Source organism: Eurosta solidaginis, chromosome 2, assembly GCF_040869045.1.
Source record: "Eurosta solidaginis isolate ZX-2024a chromosome 2, ASM4086904v1, whole genome shotgun sequence".
NCBI lineage: Eukaryota > Metazoa > Arthropoda > Insecta > Diptera > Tephritidae > Eurosta > Eurosta solidaginis.
Genome location: NC_090320.1, coordinates 233,725,731 through 233,738,439, shown reverse-complemented (window position 1 = coordinate 233,738,439; position 12,709 = coordinate 233,725,731). Strand labels below are relative to the sequence as shown.

Sequence of the window (12,709 nt, the reverse complement as noted above, 5' to 3'; positions counted from 1 at the left end):
TGGGGCCCCCGATTGTTGGGGGCCCCCGAAAAATGAAAATACGTCTAAAATTATCTTACAAACATAAAATTCTAGTGAGTGAAAGAAAAATATAATCAGAATTGAAAATAAATTTTACTCAAATTAATAATACTCAATTGACCGAATTCAAAAGGCGACGACCGACGAACTAGACAAGGTTCCTAAAAAGGACATTTCCGACTCATTTGACAAATGTGCGTGCAAAGAAGTGTATCGAAGTGAAAGGAGAGTATATTGAATAATAAAACAGAATTATCTAAAAATGTACACTGGTACAGAGGGTGTAGAAGCCTTCAAGCGGAAATTTCAACTAGAATGATGAATGAGTGAATGTTAATGATGATGACAAATAAATAAATGTATTGTAACGAATTTGGGGATTTCCTGATACTTTGCACCTTCTAATAACGTTCGTATCGCTGAACTGTCGAATAAATAACTCTAATATTCATATTGTAATATGTTCTTTATTTAGTCTACTTTGGGACAAGTATAATTATACTTCAATATCGCGTACTTCACAAAAGCGTGGTTAAATCAAACTGATTACTGATTCCTCAGCTTGCGCTGCTTTTATACTCTCGGTTTTCTCGTTCACCCATCTCTCCTAAGGTCTAGTAATTTCGCGAACAGTTGTAAGTCAAGCTTGGTTACCAGCTATATACATGTACATTTGTAGTTTATGCGTGTGCATGGGTGAGTAACTAACTCCAGATACACTGATGCACGAAAAACTCATAGTCATTTGTATAAGATTCTAATGGAAGATCAATTAGCCGATGTATTTCCTAACACAGAAATAGCTCTTCTGATTTAACATTAACGATCACAAATTGTTCTGCCGAACGATCCTCCTCGCAATTAAAAGGAACCAAAGCTGCTGAAAGAGCTACAACGCGACAAGAGCGACTCCAGATGTTTGGTATACTTCGCATTGAGTCAGATTTATTGAAAAAAATCGATATTGATGATACAATTGATGAGTTTGCCGAAAACAAATGTAGAAAACAACATGCTTAAAATGTAGATAGTAATTTTATTGATATTATTACATTGTGACAATAAAATTTTTATGAAAGAGTTTGTATTTTTTAATCGAAAAAAAGGGAACGGACGTGAAAAAGGGCCCCCAAATTAATGCTTGCCTAGGACCCCGTTGAGGGTTAGTGCGACCCTGTACAAAATAAAAATTTCCAAAACATGATTTTTTTTTAGTGTTTGACAAATTTTATCTCCGACAACTAACACAGTTTATGTCAAATTCGTCAAAATGGAATTACCTTGTTTTCTTATATCATAATATAGACTTTTTCTCGAATACTTTAAGAAAACTCTGCAGTCTTCTTGTATATGAGCTATACATGAGTCAAGGCGAATTCAGTACATGGTGGTGTTATCTCATCAGCTGAATGCATCATCTTAATAATTTCCAAGCAACGCCTTGGCCAAGGCGAATCCATACTAGGAGGTGGCAAAGTGAATTCAACCAATTCGCCGTGCAGAAGAATGTCAAGTCAAAAGAAAATTTGAATTGATTTCGATTAACCGACATATTAAAGTACAAGGCGCTGCATGGATAGTAATCAAGAAGATGCAACCAGCTGTTGGGATAACAGCACCTGGTACTGAATTCGCCTTGGCCTTGGTACAACAGTATGTCAATTAATCGAAATCAATGCTAATTTTCTTTCGACTTGACATTCTTCTGCACGGCGAATTTGGCTGAACTCGCTTTGCCTAGAGTTAAAGGTGGATTGTTGGTTTTTTTGCTACAGCAACAAGTTATCCAGCTTTAACACAAAAACTCTAGTCTGACCAAATTCTTTACCTTATCATAATTAAAGCAGAGGTCATAAGTATCCATATTTGCATACGCCCTAGTTTACTTATTTATTTTCAGAATAAACTAATTAAACAATTTTTTTCGTTTTCTTGCTTTTGCAGATTTACCCTGGTCCCGATCCCAAACAAGCCATCATGGGTTCACTCGTGTTTTGCATACATCACAAGCAAGGCTGTAAATGGTCTGACGAACTAAGGAAACTTAAGGTGGGTACACATAAAAGACGCGTTGATGTTTATATTGGGGTGCATCACAAAAAAAAAATATTTTTCAGCAAATTTTAGAATCGAGAAAATTTGAGAAAATCCATGAAGAAGTTTGCGCGTGAAAACGTAGCAAACATACTCACTCACATATCAAACAATAGAGCGGGTTTAATGTGTTAGCTTGGATGCTACGCAATTTGTGAAGAAACGCAAAATCGGCCAACCCTAATACACTTAATCTAGACAGAAGGATTTATAGAATTATAAATTTATAGCTGCCACCATAGTTATAATTTCTCAGTATTAAAATACATAAAACTATTTAATTTTAACTTGTTTTCCCTAAAAGTTCATAGCACCGCACATTAACCAGCACCAACTTACACTGCTATGATTTCATTCATAAAGCTTACATAAGTTTTTTTTTTATAAGAATGGTCATAAAAAATAAGCAAGCTAATAAAAATTATTACAATGACTTGTGTACATATATTTTTTTTTAGACTTATGACATTTCGTTACCTAGGTAAATACATATGTATGTGTGTATGTAAGTATAGGTACTTTATGTTTGACATAAAAAAGTTAGTGGTCACTTTTATGTTCATGATATTTAAGTCTTCATTCAGAAAAGAGTGTAAAAAAATTCAAACAAATCTTCAAATTCTGAGTAGTGAATTAAGCAAAGGTTAGGTCAGAGTAGTATTTTTTTTTTTTTAATATAAACGAACGAAATCTAATTTAATGAAGCGGATATTTCTTAAATTAGTGTGTATGGTATTTGAACTTGATAATTTTTGTCAGAAAACTTATGCCTAATTGTATGGTCCTTAGGTGTTCTAAAAAAAAAGTCGTGAGTACCAAGTACTCGTGAGATTCGATGTGTCGACATATAGGTGCATATACTTTTAATAATATATCGATAACTTACCGAAAAGTTATCGATAACTTTTGATAACAAATGGATGACATCCGATAAAAAAATCGATAAATCCATAACTTTTTCACAGCAAAAGGACTAACTCATATAAAAAATCAATATAATTTAATTTATTTCTTATTCTATTTTTTTATTTTATTTAGTTTAGTTATATTATGTTATTTTATTCAATTTTTTTATTATGTTAAACTTTTTTTTTTACATTGTTTTATTTTACTTTATTTTATTTTATATTACTTTATTTTATTTTATTTTATATTACTTTATTTTATTTTAATTTTTTATTTTATTTTATTGTACTTTATTTTATTTTATTTTATTTTATTTTATTTTATTTTATTTTATTCTATTTTATATTACTTTATTTTATTTTATTGTATATTACTTTATTTTATTTTATTTCATTTCATTTTATTTTATTTTATATTAATTTATTTTATTTTATATTACTTTATTTTTTTTTATATTTCTTTATTTTATTTTATATTATTTTATTTTATATTACTTTATTTTATTTTATTTTATGTTGTTTTATTTTATTTTATGTTATGTTATTTTATTTTATTTTATTTCATTTTATTTTATTTTATTTCGGCAGGTTCCTGTAACAAGCACCATTAGGTATAGGCCCGACTACCTCGGGAACGATTTAATAGGACCACATTGAACTTTCCGTTGACCTTATGTCACCCCCTCGGTTTTAAAGCTTTGTTCACAAGCGATCGGTGAGCCTTCTCGCTTGATGTTTACTTTGCTACTGAGCACTTTTGTGTTATTTCTCCTTACTTAGCTTTCTAAGCCTTCCGGGTTATGGGACAATGCCTGTTTAAAGAGGTAACTAAAATCCAAATCCCGTACCCGAGTTGTGGACAAAGTTTGGCATGACGTGAAAGCCCCTACGAATGATGAAATAGAAGATGATGACTCTTTTGTCTTACAACGACCACGTCGAACATTGCAAGGAAAGTGATTTAAGGGCATGTACCAAAAATGTTCGGATCCTTGCAATGAAAGAAGCAAACAAGCTTCGGATAAGATCACCTTTGTGTTATGACAAATACTCGGTAAGCAGTTGAAGCACTATGAGGGCATGTACCTAAAATGTCCGGACTCTTGCAAGAAAAGGTACAACACAAACTCTTTCTATGATAAACTAGAAAAGTAATACGATGACTGTCTTCATCAAGACATCAAAATCATGATTGGCAACTTTAACGATGGAAAGAAACGGGTCTTTAGTTCTACCACCGGGTTGAAGTTGATTGATTTTACCGATACACGAAACTACTTGGATGTCTCCTGATCAAACAACACCAAACCGAATCGATCATATCATGATAGCACCAGTTTTCTGGATGTGGAATTATCTTAAATTTTAAATGAAAATAATAATTTTTAAACATTTTAATAAATGCATGTGTGTGGAATGTGGTGAGGCGACGATTTACGAATAAGGGTGTGTTGGAAAGGGTACAGATGCTCTACTCGAAGGCTGATCCACACATATGAGACCCCATCACTAACAATATACTCTTTTTCCTACTCATTAGGAGTCACAAATAAGCAAGGTGAGGTGACCTAGCCATATAGATACCTTATGTCCTTAAGAGAACTGCTTGGACCCATTTTTTTTTTGCCACCTTTCTACCACACTACGACGAGCTTAGATACAAAATTGAACCTACGAGTATTCCAGAAGGTACAAAGAAGTGCTCTAGTCTGCGTGGCGAGCGCTCTGCGCACCACCCCTGCGGAGGCACTGGATACTCGTTTTAATGTGTTGCCAATAAATTTAATGGCCAAGCAATGTGCGGCCTTTTCTGCTCTACGGCTGCGAGAGTTATCTGGCTGGAGGGACAATGTGGTTGGCCATGCAGCCATACTTTAGAATCTGGATTCGCCTTCGTCGGACTATTGCGCTCCGACTGTATTTTTCGATATGAAGTACAAGGTTGTTATCCCGGATGGGGATTATATGTCAAAGCAGCCGCGTGACCTGAGCGATAGGCTGCAGATATATACTGACGGCTCCAAACTGGATAAAAAGGTGGGGAGCGGGGCCTTTGCTCCTCAACTAAGGTGGTATATATCCTTTAGCCGACCTGATCATTGCAGAGTCTTTCAGGCGGAGGTGACTGCTATAAATAAGGCCGTTGATCACCTGAGGAATGCTGTTCGCGGCTATAATAAAATTTGTATTTACTCGTGACAGCCAGGCTACACTAAAAGCGCTTGTATCGGTCACATTTAAGTCCAGGACAGTAGAAAAGTGCCGCAAATCTCTTAACGAGATTGCTGAGCAAACTTCCCTCAGTCTGGTATGAGTGACTGGACACTCGGAAATACCGGGCAATGAGATTGCTGACGAACTTGCAAGAGGGGGAACATACGTTCCGCTTTCGTCGTCCTGGATGGAATTGAGCACGCCGCTCGCTACCTGTAAGCTCACTTTGAAAGGAATTTTCCTTAGGGAAGCGGGTGTGAGATAGATAAATCTCGAATCCTGCTACCACACTAAGCTCGTGTGGCCTGAATGGGACGCGAGACGTACAAGAGGTCTCCGTGTTCTTGGAAGGGGGACATATCTCTAATGGTTGGACTTATAACCGGTCACATAATGATAACTGCAGGAGCTGCAAAGACGAAGAGGAGGTAGAAACAGTCAAACATTTTCTGTGTCCTGCGCTTTGGCGCAAGAGGAAGGAATCTCTGGGATCTCCCTTCTTTGACGATCTTTGTTATCTGGCTAGTTGGAACCTAAGAAATTCCTGATATTTGCTGAATCGACCTGTTGGTTTGAGTAGGGGACAGATCCACGTGGTGTCACAATGGGACCTTTTGGGCCTAAGTGTACTGGTGCTCGTACCGGTGGCCACTCTAACCTAACCTACCACACTAACACTCGAAGTAGGAATCAAAGATCTTGAATAGGTGTTCATAGGAGAATTCCAATTTTTGTAGAAGCCGAACTTGAAACATCGATACTGAATCAAACTCAAACTTTTTGTTATTTTAACTCACCATTTTTCTCTTCTTATTCCAGGGTCATTTGAATGTATGCAAACATGATGCTACTCAGTGTCCGAATAAATGCGGTGCACAAATTCCACGCATCATGATGACCGACCACCTACAGTTCACCTGCAGCATGCGACGTACCAAATGTGAATTTTGTCAAAATGAGTTCTCTGGTGCAGGACTTGAAGAACATGCCGGTACTTGCGGTCAGGAGCCTATCTACTGTGAATCAAAATGTGGGCAACGTATACTACGCGCTCGCATGACATTACACAAGTCAAAAGATTGTGCCAAACGTTTACGTCGCTGCGTACACTGCGCACGTGAATTCTCCGCTGATACGTTGCCACTGCATTTAGCACAATGTCCACGTGCACCTATGACATGTCCACAACGTTGCGATGTCGGTGCTATAGCTCGTGGTGATATGGAAGCACATTTGCGTGATGATTGTAAAGCGCTAGCTATTGCCTGCAGTTTCAAAGAGGCCGGTTGCCGTTTCAAGGGTCCACGACATATGCTCGAAGCACATCTAGAAGCGAATGCTGCATCACATTTATCATTAATGGTAGCGCTCTCCTCACGTCAAGGACAACAAATACAAATGCTAAAGACTGCCGTGTCAAAGTTATCAATCAATTGCACAGGTACTTTACTATGGAAGATCACAGATTGGTCAGCAAAAATGACAGAGGCGCGCAGCAAAGATGGACTTGAGCTGGTATCACCGCCATTTTATACGTCACAATATGGTTACAAATTGCAAGCTTCAATGTTTCTCAATGGCAATGGACCAGGTGAGAATACTCATGTATCGGTGTATATTAAGGTGCTGCCGGGCGAATATGATGCTCTCTTGAAATGGCCATTTGCACACTCCATCACATTCACACTCTTCGAGCAGGGTGCACAAACCGGACAAGGCGGTGTGGCTGAGTCTTTTGTGCCCGATCCAACATGGGAAAATTTCCAGCGTCCATCAAATGAGCCCGATCAATTGGGTTTTGGTTTTCCACGTTTTATATCACATGAAATTCTACACAGACGACCCTTCATCAAGGACGATACGGTTTTCTTGCGCGTCAAGGTGGATCCAAGCAAAATTGTGGCGGTTTAGAAAGTGGGTCGCAAAGTGGGGATGCAGCTTATGTAATAAGTTTTTTTATGGTATAACATTTAAATAAATACTGTGTATTTTTTTTTATGAAAACTAGTGATGTAAGTGAGCGTAAAAGACAAATGGAGGACTGAAATTGTTAAAGGCGTAGTAGGAAAGAATGAAGCCGATGCGTGGATAAGGTTATATATAGCCTATTTAGGCGCGCGGATGGAGTGCATTTTGTTAAACATAAAATAAACTTGCCACATATTGGTTAAGTGAGAATCGAGTTTCTATAAACTGGACATCAACTTATGCTCCGGCTAGCGCCAATCTACTAAAAACAAGGTCCGTTCGCTGATTGTTCCCTTGTGGTTTATGAATGGGCAAGTAGTTTGTTCTGTATTGGCTGAATATCTTTCGAGCTAAACTAACTGAAAACTAGAGTCTGAATAAATTTAAATTACTACTAAACTTATTTCAAACTAGCCGCGATTAGTTAAAACAGTCTGGTTTTGATCCGAAATCAATGATTACTGATTGAACGAATCAAACTAACCGCTTTGCAATAACAACCAACTACCATGTTGTTGTTGTTGTTGTAGCGATAAGGTTATTCCCCGAAGGCTTTGGGGAGTGTTATCGATGTGATGGTCCTTTGCCGGATACAGATCCGGTACGCTCCGGTAACACAGCACCATTAAGGTACTATCCCGACTATCTAGGGAACGATTTATATGGTAACATTAAACCTTCAGGTCATTCCTTTCTACCCCACTCCCAAGTTCTACAAGGACCTTGGGGTCGCCAGAGCCTCGTCTGTTAGTGAAACGGCATTCGCCGCACGAAGGTGAGGTTGAGAATTGGGTTGGAGAAGCTATGTATATGTTGCGCTACACAACCCCTTGAATCCCACCAACTATCATAGTTAGTTGTTGTTGCTGCTATTCAAAATAATAGTCTCGAAATGATTGAAACTAATTTTAAACTCTCCATCTTACTCTGCAGAGATGATAAATTTTCAAAGCAAATGGCCTCCCTTTTTTCGATGTAACTAATCACTAATTATCATTTTAGTCTACAACTCGAAAAAAATTTATCGTAATTCAGTCTAGAAACAGATTCTTCCCTTATAGAACTTATGAACTGCTATCGCCTGAGAGAGGACTGAGCGAGCATATTTACCAGCAGTCTCAAGCTAGTAGTGACACCAATTTAGTATGGAAAATGAAGTTTGAACTAGCTTTCAGTTTATCTTAAATAATACAACTGATCCAAATTCTTTAACAACTAGTTACAAACTAGACCCTATCATAATTCTTCCATCTCGATTTACATACTAAATTTTAGAACTAGGATCTTACTTTGCAACTTTATTCGAAAATAGATTTGCTTGCATTTGGGATGTTTTGCTAGCCATTGATCCATTTACGATTTTTAAATTTTAGTTTCGATAAGTAAATATTTGAAAAATGGTATCAAAAGCACTTAGATAAATAAATTCGAATCAAATATGAAACTCATATTGATTCTATTTTCGAACTAAATTACTGAACAGAGCTACCGATCTCAATATTTTTAACCGATTCGCATTACGTGGCATAATAGTGGCCACTTGGGATGTAACAGATCTACACTTTCGACTCCAATACGTCGGAACTTTCGAGTGATTTAGACTTCCGATTTCGTTTCCGTTTGTTTACAATATTTCAGAATATTTCCAGTCTAAAACTCAGTCCAAGACTATGATTACAATTACCATAATCTCTTGAGTTACAACTATAATTAAAATAGTGAAAGTTAAAAAAAAAAAATCAAAATCACAATTACTGTAATTATTATCGATTACAAGTAGTGTAAACAAGTTTGAAATTTATATTACTTTAATTATAACAATAGGGATCCAAATTACAAATAATATAAAAAAAAATCGTTATTAGGACTGAAGCAATCGATATCGCAAGTGAAATCATTTACAAAAATAATCGTCATATTCGAGCTCCAGTCTTAAATAGATTAATCAGTGTCCGGACATACTGAAGCACTTATTTTAAACAGTAATCAAATTGATTCCGAATATATTTCAAAGCAGACCTGTTAAACTATGAGTACAAATTTTAATGATTATAAATTATGTTAACTTGTTTTCAGGTTGTTTTTTGATGATCGATTGACTGTCGGCATGCCTTTTTAATTATTAATAATCAATTATTTTCACACGAAAATGAATTAATTATTTATTCCTAATTACATGATTAATATAACTATTTAATTGTTTTTTATTAATTTTTATTATGATTACAAATTTAATATATTTAGTTGTTTAATTTTGATGAATTTTGTTTATTTTAATTTCATAATTAATACAATTAAATAACAAATTTTATATTACTTTCTCTTTGTCTTTGATGATTGAAAATAATTAAATTAAATGTAATTAATGTTTGATTATTATTAATTATTTCTTTAATTTTAATTATTTGTTCAATTTTAATTTCACAATTTTTTTTTATTAAATAAAAAGCTAATTTTCCAATTATTTGTGATTATATAATATAAATTCATTTATTTTAACTATTAGTTATATATTTAATACAATTAAATGATTATTTATTTATTAATTTCTCTTTATCATAATAATTAAAAATAGTCAAATAATTAAATTTAGTGTAATAGTTGATTATTATAAATTATTTGATTAATTTTAATTGCATGATAAATTTTAACTATTTGACTAATTTAGTTACTTGATTATTTTAATTTTAGTTACTTGAATATTTTTAATGGCCAATAATCATGATTTTTATTAATTTTTTTTTTTTTTTGTAATTTTATTAAGTGTAAATGTCATACGAAAAAAATTAATTAATCATTAAAAAATTAACTATTATTAATTTTAATGGAAATTTAACAGGTCTGTTCAAAACTAGTTCCCCTATATCACTGTTAAAAGAAGTTATTAAAACTTTACAACACTTTTGAAACAAATTTCAAACTAGATCCGAAACGATTCGGAATTAAACCTGAACAAATATTTTGAGATCAACACTGGTTTATTTATGACCAAACTATGAATTTCATTGCATGACGCTGAAACAAGGGCACCTCAATATACCGACTTCTAGACTCGCGGCAAAAAAACAATCCAGAAAATTTTAGGTTATCCCGATAATAAACAATTTGAGCTCGTGCCTCAATGATCGAATGAAAAAATCTAGTATAGCAGTAGTACAATAATGAACCGCAACTTTTTTCAAACAAGTTGCAAATTAGTATTCCACTTATCCACGTGATTAATTTCAAATATTCCAAACGATTTTGTTACTTCTTAACATGCAGCTGAATTTTTCCTAATGAGCCTCAAATGAATTTGCACAAAAAAAAATTTACAAAGCTTCGCAAGCGTAGACTTAGCTGCTACAATACGCGCAAGCAATAAGTATGCAATTAAGCAAGTACTCCAAACCAAAAGCAAAAAAGTCTTAAAATTGTATGTAGTAGTGAAGACTTTAATTTCGTTTAAGCGTAAAGAAACAAAACGCAAGTCAAATTTTAGTTGTATTTTTTATTTGTAAAATAGAGTCAAGCTATTATAATAATACTAAACGTAAAATAAATCGCGCTGCCACAAAAAAAGCAGTTTCAAAAACGACGAAATCAGACCAAAGTTATTACAAAAGAAAATATGAATGAAGAAATAAATTTATTATAATTACTAAATAGTTATGTAAGCAGAAGAAATATTTTTTATATATAAACGCAAAGGCCCGCAGAAAAAAAAAAGTTCGTGTCTTAAGTCTTTTGTTCTAATCGCAAGCAAAAGACGCAACGCAGTATGCAATATTTATGAGTGTACATTTAAATTTCAAATTTGAAACATACTTTTGCCCTGGTTTTCAGTGCGAGTTTAAACTCTAGTTAAAGTTGACTGAGTTTAACCTTGCCACTTTGTTCGATAACATAAAATTTTGCTGCTCATCTCAGCTTAAGCAGCCGAATTGGCAGGGTTAAACTCTAGTCAAATTTAACTGGAGTTTAAACTCGCACTGAAAAACCCGACCTTAAAAGAATTTCAGATTTGAAAAGAATTAAAATTTTTTTATTTGGAAAACTAGAACTTTATACTAAACATTTTCGAGTTTTAAGCCACATGCATACAAATTCACCATTTTAACGCAAACTTTCAAAAGATCTTCATTGATTTAATTTACGAAAAAATAAAAGAAAATGCTTAAGCTTAGTTCTTTGTGCGCAAGAAAAACGGTCCAAAAGATGTGTAAATATTTATGAATTAAAGGAAATTTTAGAACTGTATCAAAAATTAAAAAAAGTTTTTGAAAAACCAACTATCGACTTTTACTTAGAGAAAAATTACAAAGCGTGCAGCGGGGCATTTAAATGGCTGAGTGGATAGAGGGAGGCAACTAACTGCCATAACCAGTATAAATGTAGGTGAACTCGAACCCAAAACTCAGCACCCAAGAAGCTAGCTGATTAAGAAGTGAAATACAGAAACATGTCCTCGTATTCATTGCCGAAATTTTGTAATGCTAGTAACAAAAATATTTTAAATTTTTATTTAAGTAACTGTTGCAAATCATTACAACTTTCTCGTTTTATTTTTATTTTTTTTTATTTTTCTTTAAGTGTTAAAGAAATCGTTATAAAAGCATATGCATAAATAAAACTTTCTCAAACAGCATTAGTCATTAGCTCTTAAGTTCAGTTACGGCTGATACGTTTTTTAAGTCTAAATACTATATACATTAGACTTGTCCTAAATTGTATGGGGAAAAATGGGGAAAAACCCTTCAGGTGCACATCCAGTTTCTGAATCTATGGGTCATACTGAGTAATATTGTACAGGGATCATAGGTCTGAAATGAATTTCGAGCCTCCCTAATTTTGTTAGAAAATTTTATATCCCAATCCGAATTTGACATTTATTTTCATGTTTTTTATTTGTGAGAGCCGATATTCGGATTGGGATATAAAATTTTCTAACAAAATTAGGGAGGCTCGAAATTCATTTCAGACCTATGGTCCCATGGACAATATTACGCAGTATGTATGACCCATAGATTCAGAAACTGGATGTGCCTTTTCAACAATAAATTTGACCCACCCTAATATACATACATACTTGTATAAGTAGGTGCATAAATTAATAAGTGCATATGCAACATTTTTCATTAAGTATACTAAAAATTAATGCTAATTGCTGATGAAATATATAATTAATATTATGAACAAATGTCATAAGCACAGCATTATTTGAGAATTAAACGCTCTTTAGGGCCAAAAACTTGAACAAAAATTGTGTTTTATTTCTTCGTTTAAACTTATGGATATTATCAAAGATGTTCATGAAATGAAGTGTAAGCTAACCCGATAGGAGATGCAAACTAGGACTACATTGAAGGAAAGTTGTGAAACCATGTGATATGTATATCAAGATAAAATATTATTTCGAATTTCAAGAGTCCTCAATAAATCTCGTCCTCTGCTATAGTTCAAATCACTGAACTGTCCAATAAATAAAAGCGAATGTTCTGTATATAAAATGCTCTTTATTAACAGCA

At 34.0% G+C, this 12,709-nt stretch overlaps 1 protein-coding gene and 1 long non-coding RNA gene across 4 annotated transcripts in view; both read left to right on the top strand.

Annotated features, from left to right (window-relative positions):
- The window catches only part of Traf4 (TNF receptor associated factor 4), a 220,433-nt gene extending 213,028 nt beyond the window's left edge, over positions 1 to 7,405 (top strand). For all 3 annotated transcript variants that reach the window (XM_067767296.1, XM_067767295.1, XM_067767294.1), the window contains 2 exons: positions 1,966 to 2,070; positions 6,054 to 7,405. In XM_067767296.1, coding sequence (XP_067623397.1) covers positions 1,966 to 2,070; positions 6,054 to 7,145 — 1,197 coding nt within the window. In that variant the 3' untranslated portion in view covers positions 7,146 to 7,405. The remainder of the gene's footprint in view (positions 1 to 1,965; positions 2,071 to 6,053) is intronic.
- A 2,328-nt stretch (positions 7,406 to 9,733) lies between these two features.
- On the top strand, positions 9,734 to 12,444 carry LOC137242659 (uncharacterized). The gene is made up of 2 exons (XR_010950327.1): positions 9,734 to 11,942; positions 12,215 to 12,444. It is a non-coding gene; the product is annotated as an uncharacterized lncRNA (long non-coding RNA).
- Positions 12,445 to 12,709: the final 265 nt, after the last annotated feature.